Raw genomic sequence first — 19,989 nt, 5'->3', positions numbered from 1 at the left:
TCAAGATCTGATATATTGTGAACCAACAAGGCTACAGAGCCAGGCTGTATGCCACTGGAAAACCAGGAATCCTGTCTTAATAGCTTCTAGCATTGGTGGGGCCCAACCCTTTGGCTCAAGTGTTTCCCCCCAGTTCGATTCTAACATTATTTTAGAACCTAAAGAACATCTAGAGCTAAAAAGAAAATGGTCTCTACTGGCTGAAAGCTGGGCCTCTCAGCTTTCAAGTGTTCTAAAGCATTCATCTCGAATATGAAGGGTTAATAGGTTACCAGCTGCTACAATCACACCAAAATTGCAGCTTCAAGGGGGCAAGAAGGTAATAAGAATGACATGACTTCATGGTCTGGTGTCTCAGAATCCACCATTAACAGTGCCTTCGAGACCAGTGACGTTTGTGGCAAGTGTCAGATATGGTTCCAACCACACTGGAGACAGGCCTTTGAGTGCCAGCCCTGGAAAATTACAGGGATGGTGCTGGATGTCAATTATTTGGAAAGACCTGGGGCCTTTTGAATCCAGCTTGGATCAGGAGTGATCAAAAGTAGTTACCATCTCTTGGTTATTCAGGAGTGTGGCCCATGCAAAGTGCATTTGGTGGATCCTTACTCTGTGAGAGGTGTCTGCTTTCAGGGTTCACAGACTGTGGAGTAGCCAGCCAGAGCTGGCTGCCTGAGCACCTTAATCTGTCTCTGACACTGCTAACTTTCAGGACTTTAAAAGCAGTTCAGTTTTTCTGCTGTCTCTCTGCCGAGCTGCTCAACTGTCCTCTCACTAACTGCAAAACTACAGCACTCGTGACTGTAACTCCCCCCTCAAGGAAAAACACAAATCTGCTTCCACTAGCTCCACATCCTCACTATGTTTCAGCTGTCCCACCCGCCCAGGGGAGATGGCTTGATGGTTCAGAGGGTGGTTCAGCTGCATGGCCCATTCATTCTTTGAGTTCTCCCCAAGACTGCCAACTAAAGGGCTGGCAGGGATGCACAAATCCATCTAACAGGAACTGTACTGAAGCCACCAACTCAGAGGGTATGTCTACATGGGGATAAAAGCCCCACGGCATGGCCGACCCATGTCAGCTGCCTCAGGCTTGTGGGGCTAAAAATGGCTGTTCAGGCTTGGGCTGGAGCCCAACCTCTGGGACCTTGCCCAAGTGTCTACACAGTAATTTTTCAGCCCCGGAGTCCAAGACCTGTGAGCCAGCTGCACATTTGTTATCCCCGTGTAGACACAGAGAGAGAGGCCAGCAGAGGGCATCAGCTTTTGGATATTACTGTGCTGGGTCAGATTCAGACTGGTAACCTGGAAAAAGTTCCCCATGCATCTCCTTGTCCTTGGCAAGGTTGGCTGATGGGTCCAGTGCATTTCAGTGTGTGACATGCAGTAAAATGGGGGCTTGCTTAAATGTATAATTCTTCCTGCTTGTGTCTTAATCTTAGCTACCCGCTGCTTAAGCTCCCCTTACCTGGAACAGGACCTGTGGAGTACAGCACTCCGGTGAAGGATTACTCGCCACCTTCTTCAGAGCCAGGCCACCAGCAAGGAGATCCTAGTGAGAGACCGGATTGGGTAGGTCTTTTGCGTGTGTGCGCGCGCGCGCGCACCTGAGAGAGAGAGAGCAGGGGGGCAGTGGGGAGTTCACTCTGGTGTTATTTGCACCTTAATATAGTGAACTGAAGAAGTGCCTTGTAATTTCTGCACCTCGCCTGGCTGTTAAATTCAGGGCTAATGTGCTCCTGTTGTTAGACTCGAGTGCTGTCAGGAAACCCAATTCTGGGCCTTCAGAGGGGGTGGGTAAAAGCTTTCAAACGCTGTTCAGCGGGAGCCTGCTGTCCAAGGGGAGACAGAGAACTGTATCCTGAGTCAAGTGTTGCATTTTGTTTGCTGCATTTTTTCACAACTATTATTCAGTTGTTTTAAGTCAATTTAGTGCTAGTGGTAGGTGCTGGATTCTTCGTAGCGTATGTGCAATGTGTCGCCGGTGGCACGTGACCAGGATTCAGCACCGAATTTGGTTCACTGGTTGCATCCTTAGCTTCCCCAGCCTGGGCCAGGGACTGACGGGGAGCGCGACATGAACGCTGATCCTTGCCCCCGGGGCTGGATTGACAGCCCAGGAGACAAAAGGTCTCAGTTCTTCCCCTCCAACAGGGACAACGCGGGCAGTGACAGGGCAAGCTCTCCCCCCCCCACTCTGCTAGCATGCCTCAACTCTGCCATGGGACCCCCCCACCCCCATAAGGATGAGAATAGAGCTCAGCCAGTCCATATTGCTGCTGTCATCCATGGAGATGCTACCAATCGGGGTCACTTACTGCTGTACCCCTGTCTGTGGGGATTTGGTCTCTGACCTACCAACCAGTTCACAACTCCTACTCCACTGACCAGCCACCATAACGGAATGACTGGCCCATCACTGCCAAGCTGAGCTGGGATCAGACTGCTGGCCTGGAGGTGAAAGGCTGTGGATCCCGGTTCCTGTGCCTTGAGCGCTTCAGTACATCCTGTGTGTTCCCTCCTTTGGCTCGGCTAGCTGCCTGGAGTGTCCGCGGTAACTAGGAGCCATTTGCTGCCAGTTCGGGTCTCATCTCCAACATTTACGCCTACTTCTTAAGGGCAAAACCAAGTGTTTTCCATTTGAGGTTAAGCAGCCACACTCGGAGCTGGGTGACTGTCCCAGCGTGATGAGCCCATTGTGCTCTGGCAGTGGAGGCATGAACAAAGGGTTAACACTGACTTGGGTAGAAGCCAAGGGTTTCTTGTATCGGCCAGGATCGTGCAAATCAATGCTACTGGTGTCCGAATGTACCGGGTAAGAGTTTGACTTTTCTTTGGCATGAGCAGCCTGTATCCACAGCCCTTCTCTTGGAGGCTGGGGACAGTTCTAAAACCTCCCCCCGCTCAGCATAGCTCTGCAATGCCCTTCCCTCCTGACCTGCAGGACCCCTGGGTATCCTAGTCCTTGGCGCATCACAGCTCTGTCAGGGCATCTCAAGCCTGACCTGCAGACCCTGCTTTTACACTCCAAGGCCTCTCTGCAGCAGAGGCTGCCAAGTGCATGAACATTTTTGGTAGATCAAGGTCTCCCCGCTCTTCTGGCTGTGGCTGAAGCCACCTGCCTTCCTCCAGGCTCCTGCAGTGGCTCCAGTGCAGCCAGCCCCAGAAGCAGCTCGCGTGTACAGGGCTATAGGCACAGGCTGCAGCTGGCTGAGGAAAGCTTCTCCTCAGCCATGGCACTCAGGTCAGCTGCTAGAGCACAAAGGGTGTGGCCACCAGAGGCCACACCCACTCCAAAACGGCATGCAGCCTGCCGGGAAGGAATGGGAACGCTACCAGGTGAGGGGGGAACGCGAGGGAATAAAAAATATGAAGCTAGAAAGAAACCAGAAAATGAGAGGAGGAAAACAGGCCATGGTTGGGTGTAGCACAAGAGGACATGTGTGGGGCACCCGTCCTCCATCCATCACAAAAGAGGGGACTGCAAGAAGGAAGGCTTAGGGATTGATGCGGTAGGGTTTGCAGGAGAGATCCCCGCTCATTCCGCAGGCTTGCAGACTCTGCTGTCTCCAGAAGGTCACCTCTCTCTCTACCCCGCTTTCCCCACAGTACCTGGGCCCTCCCGTGGCCTACATCCAGCAGATCTTGGTGAAAGCCACGGTCTCGCCATGGCACAAGAACTTCCTCGCTGTGGACGTGTTCCGCTCGCCGCTCTCCCGCGTCTTCCAGCTAGTGGAGGAGATCAGAAACCACGCCCTGAGAGACAGGTAAACGCCCATTGATTAGAGTCTCTAGAGAGTCTGGATACCGAACTGGGCCTGCCAGTGTCACACTGACCCCCCTTCTGACCTAGTGCTCTGTGCGTCTAGCCATCAGGATTGAAATCCTTAGACTCCTGGAAATAAGGAAAGCAAGAAACTAGGTGGGCTTCATGGCAAATGATGTCACATCCTTTCCACACCCTGGTGTAGACAAGCTCATATTACCCAAAAAGTAATAGCAAAAAAATGTTTAAGTACATCAGAAGCAGGAAGCCTGCTAAACAACCAGTGGGGCCATTGGACGATCGAGATGCTAAAGGAGCACTCAAAGACAATAAGGCCATTGCAGGGAAGCTAAATGAATTTTTTACATTGGTCCTCACAGCTGAGGATGGGAGGGAGACTCCAAAACCTGAGCCATTCTTTTTAGGTGACAAATCTGAGGACTGTCCCAGATTGAGGTGTCATTAGAGAAGGTTTTGGAACAAGTTGATACACTAAACACTAATAAGTCACCAGAACCAAATGGTACTTACCCAAGAGTTCTAAAGGAACTCAAATGTGAAATTGCAGAACTACTAACTGTGCTATGTAACCTATCATTTAAATCCGCTTCTGTACCAGATGACTGGAGGGTAGCTAATGTAATGCCAAGTTTTTAAAAAGGCTCCAGAGGCAATCCTGGCAATTACAGGCTGGTAAGCCTAATTTCAGTACCAGGCAAACTGGTTGAAACTATAGTAAAGAACAGAATTATCAGACACATAGATGAACTTGATTTGTTGGGGAAGAGTCAACATGTTCTTTGTAAAGGGAAATCATGCCTCACCAATGTATCGGCATATGAAGAAGTGAGGTTTTTTACCCATGAAAGCTTATGCCCAAATAAATCTGTTAGTCTTTAAGGTGCCACCGGACTCCTTGTTGTTTTCACCAATGTATTGGAATTCTTTGAGGGGGGTCAACAAACATGTGGACATGAGTGATCCAGTGGATATAGTGTACTTGGATGTTCAGAACGCCTTTGACAAGGTCCCTCACCAAAGGCTTTTAAGCAAAGCAAGCAGTCATGGGATAGGAGGGAACAATGCTCTCATGGATCAGTAACTGGTTAAATGACAGAAAACAAATGATAGGAATAAATGGTCAGTTTCCAGAATGGAGAGAGGTGTCCCCCAGGAGTCTGTGCTGGGACCAGTGCTGTTCAACATATTCATAAGTGATCTGGAAAAAGGGATAAACAGTGAGGTGGCAAAATTTGCAGACAATAGGAAACTACTCAAGATAGTTAATTCCAAAGCAGACTGCAAAGAGTTACAAAGGGATCTCACAAAACTGGGTGACTGGGCAACACAATGGCAGATGAAATTCAGTGTTGATAAATGCAAAGTAATGTACATTGGAAAACATAATCCCAACTATACACATAAAATGACAGGGTCTAAATTAGCAGTTACCACTCAAGAAAGAGCTCTTGGAGTCATTGTGGATAGTTCTCTGAAAACATCCACTCAATGTGAAGCAGCAGTCAAAAAAGCAAACAAAATGTTGGGAATCATTAAGAAAGGGATAAATAATTAGACATAAAATATCATATTGCTTTTATATAAATCCACGGTATGCCCACATCTTGAATACTGTGTGCAGATGTGGTCACCCCATCTCAAAAAAGATATATTGGAATTGGAAAAGGGCAACAAAAATGATTAGGGGTATGGAACAGCATCCATACGAGGAGAGATTAAGAAGACTAGGACTTTCCAGCTTGGAAAAGAGACGACTAAGGGGAGATATGATAGAGGTCTATAAAATCATGACTGGTGTGGAGAAAGTAAATAAGGAGTGTTATTTACTCCTTCTCATAACACATGAACTAGGGGCCACCAAATGAAATTAATAAGCAGCAGGTTTAAAACAAACAAAAGGAAGTATTTCTTCATACAACGCACAGTCAGCCTGTGGAACTCCTTGCCAGAGGATGTTGTGACGGCCAAGACTAAAACAGGGTTCAAAAAAGAACTAGATACGTTCATGGAGGATAGGTCCATCAATGGCTATTAGCTGGGATGGGCAGGGATGGTGTCCCTAGCCTCTGTTTGCCAGAAGCTGGGAATGGGCGACAGGGGATGGATCACTTGATGATTACCTGTTCTGTTTATTCCCTCTGGGGCATCAGGCATTAGCTACTGTCAGAAGACAGGATACTGGGCTAGATGGATCTTTGATCTGACCCAGTCTGGCCGTTCTTATATTCTTACATTTTTATGTGCCAGAGAAGCTGCCTGTGCTGTGTTCAGAAAGAGCTTTCGATAGCCTTCCAGTCACAACCTTGGGCTGATGTCCTTGCTACACAGTGTTTGTCTTCAGTTCAGCTGCCCTTTTATCACATATGTGTGGATCACTATCTGGTGATGCCGCACATTTGTCAGTGGCAAGTTATAAACCGTCTCCTCCTGGTGTGCACGGTATCTCTGATTACTGTGACAACGTCCTTGATGGGTAGCCACACTGCATGGAAATGAAACAAGGCTCCATGTGCTCCGTGCCCAGCTAGACCTCAGCTCTGGGACAAGCCCCCCATTTCTGTGGCAGAGAAATATTTTCCAAACCGGATGTTCTTGAATTAAATCTGAAATTAATAACACAGTCAGTGCCATATTCCTGGGGCTCGTGGCTCATTTTGACATCAAAATCCGTTTATTTTAGTCTGCTCCACAATTGTTAAAGTGCTGCAAAAAAACGGTATAGGAAAAAGCGTATCTGCATGTTGAAGTTGTCAGTGGAGGGTTGGGCATCTCGGTATGGGACAGCCAGGGCTTTTTCCATCCAGAAGATATAGGAGGCAGTTTGCATTTTTTGCCCTGGAGACAGTTAAGGCTTTGGGCAGTTGTCCCTTCTGGGCAGGGACGGGGATGACTTGAAATTTTTGTAGTGGTTTGAACACCTAATTCCAGACTCCAGCAGCTTTGAGGGCAGCTAGCCATTCCATTGCTCCCTGTCCCAATCTCTATCACTGCATCCGGCATTAGAGAGAAGCATGTGAGCCATATATACCTGCTAAACTGATCCGGGATGACATAGTGAATACTGTTGACAAGAACTTTGTCACCATTAGGTTTCAGAGTCAATGCCTGACTGAGGGGACAGAGCAGAGTTCTGACATCTTCCAAAGCTGTTCCAAACTCTCTGCAGACTCAGGCAGGCCTCACTACGTCAGTGCCCATGCAGAAGGTTGTCTTTGCCTCCAGGAGGACTAGAAATGTCATTTTTTCTGAAGTGAAAGCCTCGATTTTGCTGTGTGGCTCTGCGGCTGGACATGGATTTTATGCTAGATCCTGCCAGTTGCCTTGTCTGTGCTCACTCACAAGGAAGTAGTGCTCTCTTTTTGGGCAATGCTAGCCAACCCTGGCCCTGGCAGCCAGTCTGCCACTGGGCCTTGCACACTCGGACAAGTGCCAGTGAGGCCCAGGCTGGGTCAAGTCGGATGCGTATCTGATTTGTTAGTGGGTATCAAAGGATTGTGTAAGCATAGAAAGCAAGGCTTGAACTTCTATAACAAGCATCACTTTATTGTGAATGTTAGTGTAAGCCGGACGTTAACATGAGTTCACACAGCTTTACCCACGGGGAGAGCAGCACTTTGCAATGCTGGGACAGGTGCTCTGAAATTGAGGCCTGGTCTTGCAGCCTGTACTCCTGTGAGGAGAGTCCCGTAAGCAAGGGCTGCAGGCTTGTGCCTGCAGTTTGGAAACGCCAACCCATCCAAGCCATGTATCACTTGCAGGGCGGCGCTGCTGCCCCACAAGTTCACACGGCTGGGGGCATTCCCTTCGCTGTGCACCGCAGAGGAGCTCGGAGAAGATTTTGCTGAGTTGTTTGTGCTGAACAGTTTTACTCCTGCTGTGTCCTTCACACACTTCAGAGCCTGTGTGACCCCTAACTAATCCATGCGGGAAATACTGAGGGAGGTTTGTATTATCATCCCCCATTAGCAAATGGGGAAAGAAGGAGGCAGAGAGGTTGAGGCCCAAGTTTTCAAGAGTTTCCACTCCTTGGGTTTGATTTTAGAAGCGCTGAACATGCATACCTCCAGCTAAAGCTAGTTACCTGCAGGTGCCCAGCACTTCTGACACTGAGGCCCTGAGAGTCTTAAGTTGGGTGCTGAGAACTGAGGCCCCCAGAATCAGTGAAGGCTTTTGAAATCGTGCGTTCACAAGCCGCGTAGTGAGTGAGAATTAGAGCTCAGGAGTGCATGGGTGCGTTGCCTTTCTGAGATGAGCTGCCTGTGAATATCATAACACACGCTGCAGCTTCTGGTCTCTACCTGTCTTTCAGTTCTGGGATCAGAAGTTTGGAGGAAGTCTGCCTTCAGGTGACAGACCTCCTGCCCAGCTTAAAGAAGCTGCGAGACCTGCTACCTGAACATGGCTGCCTCCTGCTGTCTCCAGGGAACTTCTGGCAGAATGACCGAGAGCGCTTTAACTCCGACCCTGATATCATCAAAACTATCCACCAGCACGAACCAAAGACACTGCAGACATCAGCTACCCTCAAAGGTAGGCGGCTGAGTGGTGCAGATGCTGGGAGAAGTGCCTTATCCCTGCTCTGCTGTTCCAGTCCCAGGTCTCTCCTGAGCCGATTGCCAGCAATGCCAAATCGAGCAGTGGTTTTTACCTCACACAGAGTCTGGGATGAGGCCACCGGACTCATTCCACCCAGGGTTTTAAGTTGGATTTGGACCCAGCCCTCCAGAGGTGAAAAGTGGGTGTTCTAACCCCATCAGCCTGCTGCCTGTGGGTAGAGAGAGAACATCTGTGTATAGCCAACAACCCCCCCACACCCTTTGATCTAACCATGCTGCTTTCTCCCACCCTGTCTCTTTCTGGTTGCTCTGAGAACAGCACTGGCTGCGCTGCCTAAAGGCGGGGGGTGGGGGGATTGTCATAGGTGAGGAGTGAATGTTCATAGTGCTCCCTCTTGTCCTTTCATTGGTCGTTGCCTGGAGTGACCCACGGGGCTCATCCTCAAGTGGGCATCTGGTGCCAATGAAAGTCTCTTGCTTTAATTAGAATAAGGAATCTGGCCATGTCTGAAGTCATGCTGCTCCCTGGTTCCACAGAGTTAGAGGATTGTTCACTCCTTTCTGTATAAGGGGATTCAGTTGAGGTCAGGATCCTCCTGCCTAACGAGGAGCATTGGAGCCTTAAGACTTGTTGATTTCCCAGTTCAGTACCCAGAATGTGTTCAGCACTATAACACCCCAAAGGAAGACAGGACTCCGTCCCCAGGGACCTTACCTTCTCCCAAGCAGAAAACGAACATACACACAAACACACACTCCCAGAGAATGTGCTGCTGTAGCGCGTGGATGTGTAAGTGTGCACAGCAATGGCATGGGGTCAGCATTGTACTAGTTAGATTGAGTAGAGGAGGCCAGGCTTAACAGTCTGAGCACAACTTCAAAACACCACAGCTGCAAACCTCACTCAGTCTTTGCTCTCTCCCAAGGCAGGTGACTGAAGTTCCATTTTACTGTGTGTGGTGGTAGGGACATGGGGTTGGGGGAGCCCTGGAAGGCAAAGGCCCTGCCTGCTCTGTGGGGACCTGGCAGCCCCTGTAATAATGTGGGCCGTGGTTCTCCAGCATCCTTGCCTATCTGGTGATGAACACTCATGCATCGTCCCTCAGTGACCTTTGTCCAGGCTCATGGTGTTTTGCTCCCATTGCGTTTGCAGATCTCTTGTTCGGAGTCCCGGGGAAGTACAGCGGCGTGAACCTGTACAACAGGAAGCGGGTGGTGTCCTACACTGTCACTCTAGCTCTCCAGCGATATGATTCCAGGTAAGGCGCTTTGCCTCTGCTACTCCCATGTCAGGTCACCTGCCTGTTGGGCTCCCGTCTTCATCTCCTGGGAAGCTGGTTGGTTCTCCTTATTTGTCCTTTCACTGTTCTGTATAGAGCTGTGCAGAGCAGGGTCAGATCCTCAGAGGGAAGGCACTATAGAAGCACAGAGTATTATCATCATCAGTATAAAGCTGTCTGTCTCCACTAGACACACAGCACTGTCGCTTTAAAAAAACCCAGTACACCCCAGCATTCCTCTGCTGATGGCTGCCCCTGCCCACAATCACAGTCGTCTTTTCAACACATATTTGTAGTAAGTGGAGTCGTTGCCTTCCTGGTGGCAGCTGGTTGGCCTGGGGAGTTTGCTTCAGTCCAGCTCCTGATGGATGGGCTTCTGCATCCCAGTGAGCACCATCCTGGTTGGCAGTAACTGGCTCCCTTGTTGGCCGTCTCATCAGAGAAGGCACGGACTGAATGGGACTAGAGAGCGAATGAGGTCTTGCAGCTCCCCTCTCTGAATCCTCCGCAGGAACGCTGTAGATCTCAGGGGAACTTGGTGATACACCGGCGAGGAATGAGGTGCAAAACCTAGACAGGCAGAGCTGGCCTTGCTCTTGGTTGCCGAGCATTGCATAAATCTATAGAGCCATGTTCCCAGCTGGCTGCAGCCCCCGGGCCCTCCTCTGAGGGGTGTGTTAGGTGCACAGCACAGCACCAGGGTCACGTCCTTCTGCCTTTCTCCCGTGCCAGGTTCCTCACCAGCCTCCGCTCCCGGCTGAAGCTGCTGCACCCTAGCCCCAACTGCACCCTGCGGGAGGAGCACGTTGTCCACGTCCACTTCAAAGAGGAGATCGGCATCGCTGAGCTGATCCCCCTTGTCACCACCTACATCATCCTCTTCGCTTACATCTACTTCTCCACACGTAGGTTTGTGGGGAGCAGGGAGAGCGAGCGCCCCGTCCATGGGCTTCACAGCAGAGGGGGCCCCGATGGCACAGTACACCCTGCCCCACGTGTAGGGAGGGCAAAGCACCTATCTTCAGTGCTGCAGTCTCCTATCACTCCTGCAGCCAGGTGAAGCTGAAATCCCACTGGGACATAGAACTAGGACGTGGAGGGACGAGGCCCTATTAGGTTTCAGCTATTCCATTCCCTGAGCCAGTGCAGGGTTGTTCCCTGTGGCGTATCCTACAGGGCTCTGACCTGTTCAGTTCTAAATGCCCCATGTGATGGCACATGTCCCGCTTCTCCTGGGGGACCAGCCCACGGCTAGAAAGATCCCACATACAGTCTGCGGTTGTGCCGTCAGGACCTGCCACTGATGTGAGGTTACGTTTGCTCCTTTCACACATCCCTGGGCCGTCCTGTAGCTGGAATGAGAGTCTGTGGCCCACCACTGCGTTGCTCTCTGCTGTGTCCTTTGGCTGGAGCGTGCCTCTCTAGTTCTGTGTTGCTAGATCAGCACCAGCCAGGCGCCCAAGGCCTTGAACCCACCACTACCATCCCTGGCTAGCGTGCTGCTTGTTGAAGTGAATGAGCCCGCGGATCCGCTCCCCATGACGGGTGGGTTGGCATTGGCTTTCCCCCAGTGATGTGAGCCTCGTGTTCTCTCTCGCAGGGAAGATTGACATGGTGAAGTCGAAATGGGGCTTGGCCCTGGCCGCGGTTGTGACGGTGCTCAGTTCTCTGCTCATGTCGGTGGGTCTGTGCACGCTGTTTGGCCTGACGCCTACTCTCAACGGAGGGTAGGTATCCAGAAATAAGAGCCTCCTGCTAAAAGAAGGGGCAAAGGGAGGGTGGGTGCTAACCTGTCTGATGCCAGCTACTTAGCCCTTTGTGTCCAGGATCGAGGATTTTCTAACCATGCCCACTTTCGTTGACTGATCACTTTCCACATTGCTTGGCCCTGCTTCCCCAGGACACTGATGGACCGGATGGCTCCTGGCCTCCTGGGGACATTTTGCTGCACATCCGTCACACCTCACTGCTGATGAATTAGTAGCCGTCTTTTCTCCCTAAACATCAGCAGCTTGGCACCTAGGCAGCCCCTTCCTGCTCCAGTCACCATGGCTGGCATGCCGATGGGAGGAAGCCTGCTCTGAATCAGACCGATGCCCAGGGCAGGAGGTTGTGTGTCTTTGCCTTCCCTGGCCGAGGTTCTCTGCGTTTTGCTCAGTGAGGTTGGAGGAACCCGGCACTCGTGGCTGATGGGGACTAGCAGGGAGGCTTTGGGGCCGTTACTGGTGGGGATTATTGACTCTTCCCTTGGGTGGGGAGGTGTCCATGTGTGTTTCGCTCCAGGCGTTGGGTGACCTCCAGGTTGGGGTACTGCACTTGGCTGTACCGAGGTGGGAAGCTGCATGCTCTGGAAAGGTTCCACCAGGCACAAAGCTCAGCAGCCTTCCTGCTAAGTAACACAGGGCCCTGTGAGCGCATCACCCAGGTGCTCGCTCGCCGTAGGCTTCCCACTGAACACAGCACCCAGGTCAAGATCTCTGTCGAAGGCCACTTGAGAGATTGCCTCTCCCTCCAGCACAGCCACCCCCCTTGCCAGCTGCGTTCCCCTGGGCCAGTGACGCTGCCAGCCAACGGGGGAGGCTGGGGAGCGCAGGAGACAGAACTCTCAGGAGCCAGCTCTCGCCTGAGGAACTTCCTCCCACAAGAGCTAAGAAGGCTCACGGGCCTCACTGCACTCAGAACTCATTTCTTCTGCTTCGCTCATGATGATAACAGCCTGGTACGTTGTGGTCCATTCTCGAACCCGCTCTTCATGCTGGAGCAGCCGCCGGCACCTCTTGACTCCCTGCCTACTCCTGACCCCCACAGTCTGGTTTCAAAGGTAGGCTTACCACAGAGACCTGACTGTGAGGGACGGAGGATGGGGTCCTCCTGCGGGGGACACATGTAACCCATTTTGTTAGGTCTGGTGGCAGCCCCCGATCTCTCTGAGCAGGGTGGTTTTGTTGGCCTCTTGTGGGAGTGGCTAGGTGAGGTCCTTCCACAGGTTAACTCCTCCTTGGACAGATGCCAGATGGAGGTTATGGGCATAGACTCCTCTCTCTGCAAGGGCTCTCACAGGGAGGGGTCCCACAGGGATCCATCTTGTCTCCCATGTGCATAGGGCTGCAAGGGGAGATAGGGAGGCACTTGGACCCTTCAGTATTTGAAAGGCAGTAGGATCTCTCTTCCTTTCATCAAGCGCTGATGCTCTGGTCTCTCCTTTCCCAGCACCTGTCAGAGGTGGGGACGTGATGGGAGCCAGCTGGCTTGGTCTGGATGAGATGGAAGTGGTGCGGATAGGCAGGGGTGGGTTGAGAGCCAGCTACCTGAGAGATCACCTCTCTCCCTGTGTCCCTTTGGACTCTTACCATCTGCTGGGGTTCTCTTCCTGCTGATCATGAGGGGTAGCTTTCCAGGCCTGGTGGCGAGGTGTCCTCGGGGGAACCTGCACCCTCTGGCAGTGTGCTGGAGCTTGTGTTTGGCCAGCTTCAGGATGCCATGTCAGCCCTGTTTGTTTGGTCAAGCTTTCACTTGACCTGTTTCTGCAGCAGGGTTACTGGAGGGGAGAGTTTTAGTAGAGCCTTTACTTATTTCAGGTCTCTAGCGCTTTGGTTTTGTACAGTACTATCATGAAGCATGCTGTTTGGAGGGCAGTACACAGATCCTAGGATTACATAAGAATGGCCACACTGGGTCAGACCAAAGGTCCATCTAGCCCAGTATCCTGTCTGCCGACAGTGGCCAATGCCAGGTGCCCTAGAGGGAACGAACAGAACAGGTAATCATCAAGTGATCCATCCCCTGTTGCCCGTTCCTAGCTTCTGGCAAACAGAGGCTAAGGACACCATCCCTGGCCACCCTGGCTAATAGCCATTCTATATACCAGCCATAGATTATCAGCACTCTTTGCCCTGCTAGGGCAGCTTTCATCTGAGGATCTCAAGGCACATTGTGCAAATATTAATGAGCTAGAATAATAATAGGAGGGAGGCATAATCCCTGCTTTACAGATCAGAAAACCAAAGCACAGGGAGTGAACTGACATGCCCCAGGGGTCCGAAAGAGTCACTGGCAAAGCCGGGAGGAGAGTCTGGCAGCCCCCTTGCTCTAATCACTGGGCATCTCCCTGAATGTTTTCCAGAAACCAGGAAGCAATGGGAGTGTTTCCGTTGGCTTCTTTGGGTGATGGAGCAGACCCTAATGCAACACCTTCTGACATCAAGGTGCTGAGCTCAGGATAAATGCCTCGATAGATGCATAATCATGGCACCCCTTCCCCCCCCCCCCCCCCCCCCCCCCAGCCCTGTTCCTGTTTCACTCCCTTTCTCGGTGATTGCCTCATTGTGGCAGACAGTAACAGCAGTATCCTTCGCAGTGTCTCAGCATGGCTGGGGACTGTTGAACTTGTATTTGTATGGTTTGGTTGTAGGAGGCAAACAGCTTGTGTTTGTGCAGCACACGCCCAGCCCTCGTTTCAAGAGAAGCTGGTATCTCCTTGGATTTGAAATTCTTACTCATGTACAGTATTAAACGTCCTGACAGCTCTATAGCTCAGTGATCTGTTTCATCTGCGAGCCTGCAGCGTGGTGATCAGTTTGTACCTTCTGAAGCAGTGGGGGCGGCTGGCTAACAAGGACATGGCTGATGAGAGGGTTTGAGTTTTGTCTCTTGTCTCCACTACCTACCAATGACCTTGAAGGTTTATCGTAGAATCCACACAACAAACATTCGCTAGTTACATTCTGTGCAGGGCTGCCGCACAGCAGACGTCTCTTGTCTGTCACTCTCTCTGTCTTTCTCCAGCACTTTCCATCCCATAGTGCTTTTTTCACCCACGGCCCTGGGTCTTAAATGACCACTCAGGGGACTGTCAGAATTTGGCTGGTTAATGGCAGGGTCTTCTAATAAAGATGAGCCGAGCTGTACTTGCTGGACTGGAGGATTCTTGAGGTGGTCTCTTTCGACAGGAAGTTGCCCAGAAGTGATCTCTGGGTATGTGTATTTGTTTCACCAGTGAAATGCAGTTCCTACATGGCAGCTTTGGCCAGGAAGTGAAGAGAGTACTATATCCAGCTGAAACTACAAAGGGACTGTAGGCAGGCAAAATATAATTGTTTGAGTTTGAATTAGGCCAGGATACCAGGGCTAACACCTTTGTTGGTGAAAAAAATGCTGTGAGATCTTTAAGACAAACCATGAATGGCTAGGGTCTGGGACTTCTCTGAAGACAGCATCTGTAACAACATGCTGGGGTAACTGTCTAGTCCAGAGTCCGAGGAATGAGCGCCTCCGACTGAATCCCCAATAGCGTTTCCGGTAGGTTTCCTCCTGGGAAGTCTCCTGTCCCAGTACTGGCCCAGCTTAGCTTGTGAGATCTGTCAAGACCACAGCCCGAGGTGGTGTGACTGCAGACTTCTAAAGAGACAGCCGTCTCTAGCCGCGTAGGGCATCCAGAGGAGGCTATAAGGCAGGCTTGAGGGGATGTTTTAGGGATCTGTGACAATTCAGATTAACTTTTCCCCTGGTCATGTTACAAACGTTAAGAGAGAAAGTGATAACACAGCTGTTTTCCAGCCCTTTTCCCTCTCCATTATCTGCAAGGCTGCTTGTAGTTTGTGATTCTTCAGACATGGAATTTGCCACAGAATCCACCTCCAGCCACAGTGTCTGCTCTAGAATCAGAGCTTTAATTAAACAAAAGATAGTTCTAGCCCTTATGGTGTGAAGATAACCAGAAAAGCGTGACCTGAATTGAACTGAGCAGGGAAATCTGCAGGCAACCTGGAACAAGGCTCTGAGAGCTGTGAAGTGCCCAGTTCATTTCAATTTGTTGTTGACTCTGACGTGCTGAAGATGGTAACTGTTAAAATTGCCAGTGTTTGCTGTTTAACTGCTGATCCTTCTAGCAGAAACACAGCTCATGTGCTTCTCCCATCGTCCTACACTGCTTCCCAAGGCTTTCCAGATGGGCGAAGTCCCAGCTATCCCTACTCAACTGCTACAACCTTCTGCTTCCCCTTGGCAGCTTCTGTGACGGAGTTATGTGGTGTTGATGCAAAACTCGGCAGCACGTTGAGAAACGGTGAAAGTGGGGCCAGCATAGAGTAAATGGGATTCACTGGGGAGCTCAATAACGCAGGAGCTGAGTGCCTCCTCCGCTTTCCTAACGAATGCAATAAAACCTGCACTTTACAATGGAGCTGCCCCCCAATTTCCAGTCTGGGGTGCCACAGAATCCAGGGGGCCTGGCTGCAGAATGGAGGTGCAGCTTGTAGTGGGAGCTGTGGTTCTGCATTGGGGGTGTGGACAAAGGGGGAGGGGAGAATGCACTAGAGGAAATGTGTTATACAACTCCCTCCCCCCACGCACTGGGTAGCTATGTCATGATAGATAGAGGGTTATGGAGACCCTGCACCTTTCTCCCTCTCCCCCCCCCCCCCGTTTAATACTTGCATCACTTTCTTATGCAACCATTGAGAGGGCATTAGCCAGTGCCTGTGTGATTCCCGCACCGTGACCTTCACGCTACGGACGCGCCCCTGCGGCTCGCTCAGCTGATCTGGTATGAGTGCAGCGTCCTCCTCTCCTGGCACAACTCATTGGTCAGTGGGCCGGGGCCCTTTGGATCACGCCACTGCTACTTGGGAGCTCAGTCGCCACGCTTGCCTCACTTCCATTCGCTGGCAGCTTGGGTGAGAGCAGCCAGCGCCGCCGGGCAGCCCAGGGAGAGGTTGTGGCTTTGCTCTTGTTTGGAAAAGGAGCCGGTGCGGCTTCCTCTTGCCGTGTTTGTTTAATGGATCAGTTTGAGTGAGATAGCAGAGCTGCCGTCCGTGCCAGACTCCTCGGTTCCCTAAATGCAGCGTTTGACCTTGCAGGGGGGAGGAGGACGACAGGAGGAAGCTGTTCTGCCCTCAGTTACACGTGTGTGGCTCCCGCTGAAGCCAGTGGCAGCTTCTTATGGGTAACTGAGGGCAGCACTTGGTCCTTTGGGCTCCACACATAGAATATCAGAGTTGTAAGGGACCTCAGGAGGTCATCTAGTCCAACCCCCTGCTCAAAGCAGGACCAATCCCCTGACAGATTTTTGCCCCAGATCCCTAAATGGCCCCCTCAAGGATTGAACTCACAACCCTGGGTTTAGCAGGCCAATGCTCAAACCACTGAGCTATTCCTCCCCAGATTGCTTTGCCTCCAGCCCCGTCGCTTAGCCATCCTGCCTGCTGCTGCTTCGCCGTCCTGCCCACCCCTTTCCGTGCCACACAAGCCCAGTGTTCGTAATGCAGCGGTCGCCTCTGGGGCACGGACTTCTGAGCCCCCACGAGAGAGATCGATGTCTGTAAATGAGTCTGGCTGGTGATGGCGGAGAGGTACCTGGAACCTGCCATGCTCAGCAAATCCTGGGTACTGGCCCTATGCTTGGAGCAGCTGTTTGCTTCCCCTGAACAGAGCCAGCCCGGCCGCTGTGAGGAGCCCAGAGAATAGTGGCGGTAGGAGGGAGGGGCGATGGGAGCCCCAGCAGGGGCCAGGGAAAGTCTTGTTGTGTTGGAAAAATGAACTCATTGTCCTCCCTCAAACCCGGCCTCAAAACGCTCCTCTGCCAGGATGCTACTGCCTGCTGTCGTGCAGCGACACTCGTGGTGATCAGTATTGTGTCATTGGTTCCTTGCGCTGCCCCACCTGTTCCCAGCCCACCGTGGTAGCTGTCTAGGCACCCTAGTGCGGAGGGGAAGAGAGAAATCTTCCCAGAAGCTGATCTCTTTCCTCACTAGACAGGCAGATTGTAATTGCTCATGCTGGAGCTGGGTCAGGGCACTGGAGTTTCATGATGTTACCGGCCTTTAGAAAGGCCGCAAGGGGGACCGGTGGGCTCATGGGCCACGGAGCCTTTCATTCTAGGTCACTAGTTCCACGCCTGGCCGGTGACCAAAGGCCAGCACTCACTGTGGGAAAGGAGTGGTGAGTTCTGGAGGTCCATGTCGCTGCACACCTATCCCCCCAGAGGGCTAGCTGATAGGCTGAGCAGGGAGGCCCGGGTATGACATGACCCCTCCAGTGCAGCCGGGAGACTCGGGCAGGGCAGAGCGAGTCGGTGCAGCGCGGGCTCCAGCTGGTCTGTGATCAGAGGGCTTCAGTCTCCAGGGCCACAGGAGCTCAGCAGCACTCGCTGATCACTGCAGAGTGACATCAGACAGGCTGAAGGGATTTCGTTCAGCGGCGGGAAGGTCGGTGTTAGGAAACCCCACTGCTGGGCCTTCAGTGCCCGTCCAGCTGGCACTCCCCTCCTTTGACCCCCCCCTCCTGTAGGATAGGCCAGGCTGTCCTCTTCTGTCGGCCTCCATCTGCCTTGCGCTGTCCTGCACAGCTTCCCCCTGCGCTCTCAGCACAGGCTCGCTCCAGGGAGTTCCCCCACAGTGAGCAGAGCTGAATCTGTGTAGTAGCAGCTGTAGGGTGAGGAACCTGCTCCCCATGGGCATCTGCCCTCCCTTCCATCCCCTGACTCTCTCTGCAGTGGTTTGGTTTGATTAGTGCAAGGATTGCCTGAGGTTCGTCAGTGGGGTTTGTGTTGGCGGCTGGGTCTGACTCCTCCCCAACTTGCTCGTTTTCGTTTACTTGCCATAGTGCTCAAAGCTCTGACCCTGGCTGAGGGCCCCCTGTGCTAGCGCCGTACAGACACCCAGAAGGGCGCTGTCCCTGCCCCGGTGAGCTTAAATCTAACGTTAGAATGGCACGTAATGGCCAGTCTGTAGCAACACAGTCAGCACTGCCGAAACGTTACCGTCTGTCTGAACCAGACACTGCACAACCTCTCGCCTGGTCCCAGAAGAGCAGGGTGTGAGAGGGCCCCTTACTGCAGCTCGCTGGTGTATCGAATGAGAGCCCGGAACCTGCCCTGCCCTGCCCTAGGCTGAAGGGCGCCTGGGCGCTCCCTTGTTTCTCACACTTGGCTTTGTTTTCCTAGGGAGATTTTTCCGTACCTGGTGGTGGTGATTGGCCTAGAGAATGTGCTGGTTCTTACCAAATCGGTCGTCTCCACGCCCGTCGACCTGGAAGTGAAACTGAGGATCGCACAAGGTACCCGTCTGGCTCTGGCAAGGGGGGAAATTCCCATTCGCTCTGGCCCCAAAGGGGAGTGATTGTAATTCTTAGCCCGCAAGAGGGCGTGAAGCAGCCCTGGACTGAGATGCTGTTATGTGGGAGCTGTGTGTTCTGCACTCTGGGTCTAATGGCCACTTCAGCTTGTTGCTTGTCAAGCCCAGGAGTTCCTGTAAGCCCATCCAGGGGTGCCCTAGTCACTGGGAGCCTGGAACACAGACATGGTTCCTCCGTGCTACGTAAGCTGCTGTGAAAGAATCACTGGCACGGGATGGCCGTGCCACGTCTTCTCAGAGCATGAATGGCCAAAGTGCTGCCTGCAGGCCGCATGCAGCCCCATGGGATTCTACGACAGGTTCATGTCTTTACTATGGCACTACGCCCCGTGGGGGCTACAGAGCTCAGCATGCAATGCACTCAGGCTGCTTAGCTCAAGGTGGAGCATTGCATGCTGAGATAGTCTGTGCCGACTGGTGCTCTGTATTAAGTAGGAAAGCGAGGGCAGGTTGCTGGGGCTCCTGGCAAGCAGTCAGAATGGCTCGCACTTGAGCACGTTATCAGCCAAAAACCATGTGAAGAATTTAGCTTGATCCCTTGCACATTATTCAAAGCGTTGTGCTCCCTTTATAGAGGGATGGACAAAAATGAGGGGCTCGCCCATATTTTGGTGGATTGGCTGTGGCCCAGAGCTCCCTAGTCTACAAGGGTTGGTCTCTCTGGGTAGCTAAGTAAAGGAAATTAATTTTTTCTAACCTCAGAAACTTCCTGTCTCCAGTAATAATAATACATAATGAGGCTCTGTACCTTCTCTCTGGATCTCAGAGTGTTATCCCCCTTTTACAGGTAGGGAAGCTGAGGGACAAAGCCTTTTCTACGGTCACACACAGAGAGGCAGGACTAGAACTCAGGAGGCCTGAGCACCAGTCCCCTGTTCTAATCACTAGCATGTTTTGTTTTCTAGGCTTGAGCAATGAGAGCTGGTCTATTATGAAGAACATGGCCACAGAGCTTGGGATCATCCTGATTGGTTATTTCACGCTCGTCCCGGCCATCCAGGTGTGTGTGGTTGGTCAATATGAACGGTTAAGGATTTTGTGGAGAAGAGGTGTGTAACCTCAGCTACAAGCACAATGCCAGTAGCTGATTTGCAGTAACAGGCTTGGCACCTCCCAGAGAATCTCAAGGGGCTTTATGCATTCTATACACAAGGATCACTGCACTCCACATTGAAATGCAGCCACCTCTGGGGTAAAACCCAACCGCAGCTTTACAGTATACAGCTGCACCACAC

The 19,989-nt window shown here is 52.0% G+C and overlaps 1 protein-coding gene across 1 annotated transcript in view; it reads left to right on the top strand.

The window, feature by feature from the left end:
- The window catches only part of SCAP (SREBF chaperone), a 102,314-nt gene that overhangs the window by 56,006 nt on the left and 26,319 nt on the right, over positions 1-19,989 (top strand). Inside the window, exons 3-10 of the mRNA XM_065398493.1 lie at positions 1,443-1,572; positions 3,610-3,767; positions 8,097-8,317; positions 9,497-9,602; positions 10,356-10,528; positions 11,224-11,350; positions 18,565-18,677; positions 19,660-19,754. Of these exons, the coding sequence (XP_065254565.1) occupies positions 1,443-1,572; positions 3,610-3,767; positions 8,097-8,317; positions 9,497-9,602; positions 10,356-10,528; positions 11,224-11,350; positions 18,565-18,677; positions 19,660-19,754 (1,123 nt within the window). The remainder of the gene's footprint in view (positions 1-1,442; positions 1,573-3,609; positions 3,768-8,096; positions 8,318-9,496; positions 9,603-10,355; positions 10,529-11,223; positions 11,351-18,564; positions 18,678-19,659; positions 19,755-19,989) is intronic.

Source organism: Emys orbicularis, chromosome 2, assembly GCF_028017835.1.
Source record: "Emys orbicularis isolate rEmyOrb1 chromosome 2, rEmyOrb1.hap1, whole genome shotgun sequence".
Taxonomy (NCBI): domain Eukaryota; kingdom Metazoa; phylum Chordata; order Testudines; family Emydidae; genus Emys; species Emys orbicularis.
The sequence above is the reverse complement of the archived record's forward strand: the minus strand, read 5'-3'. Positions and strand labels throughout refer to the sequence as shown.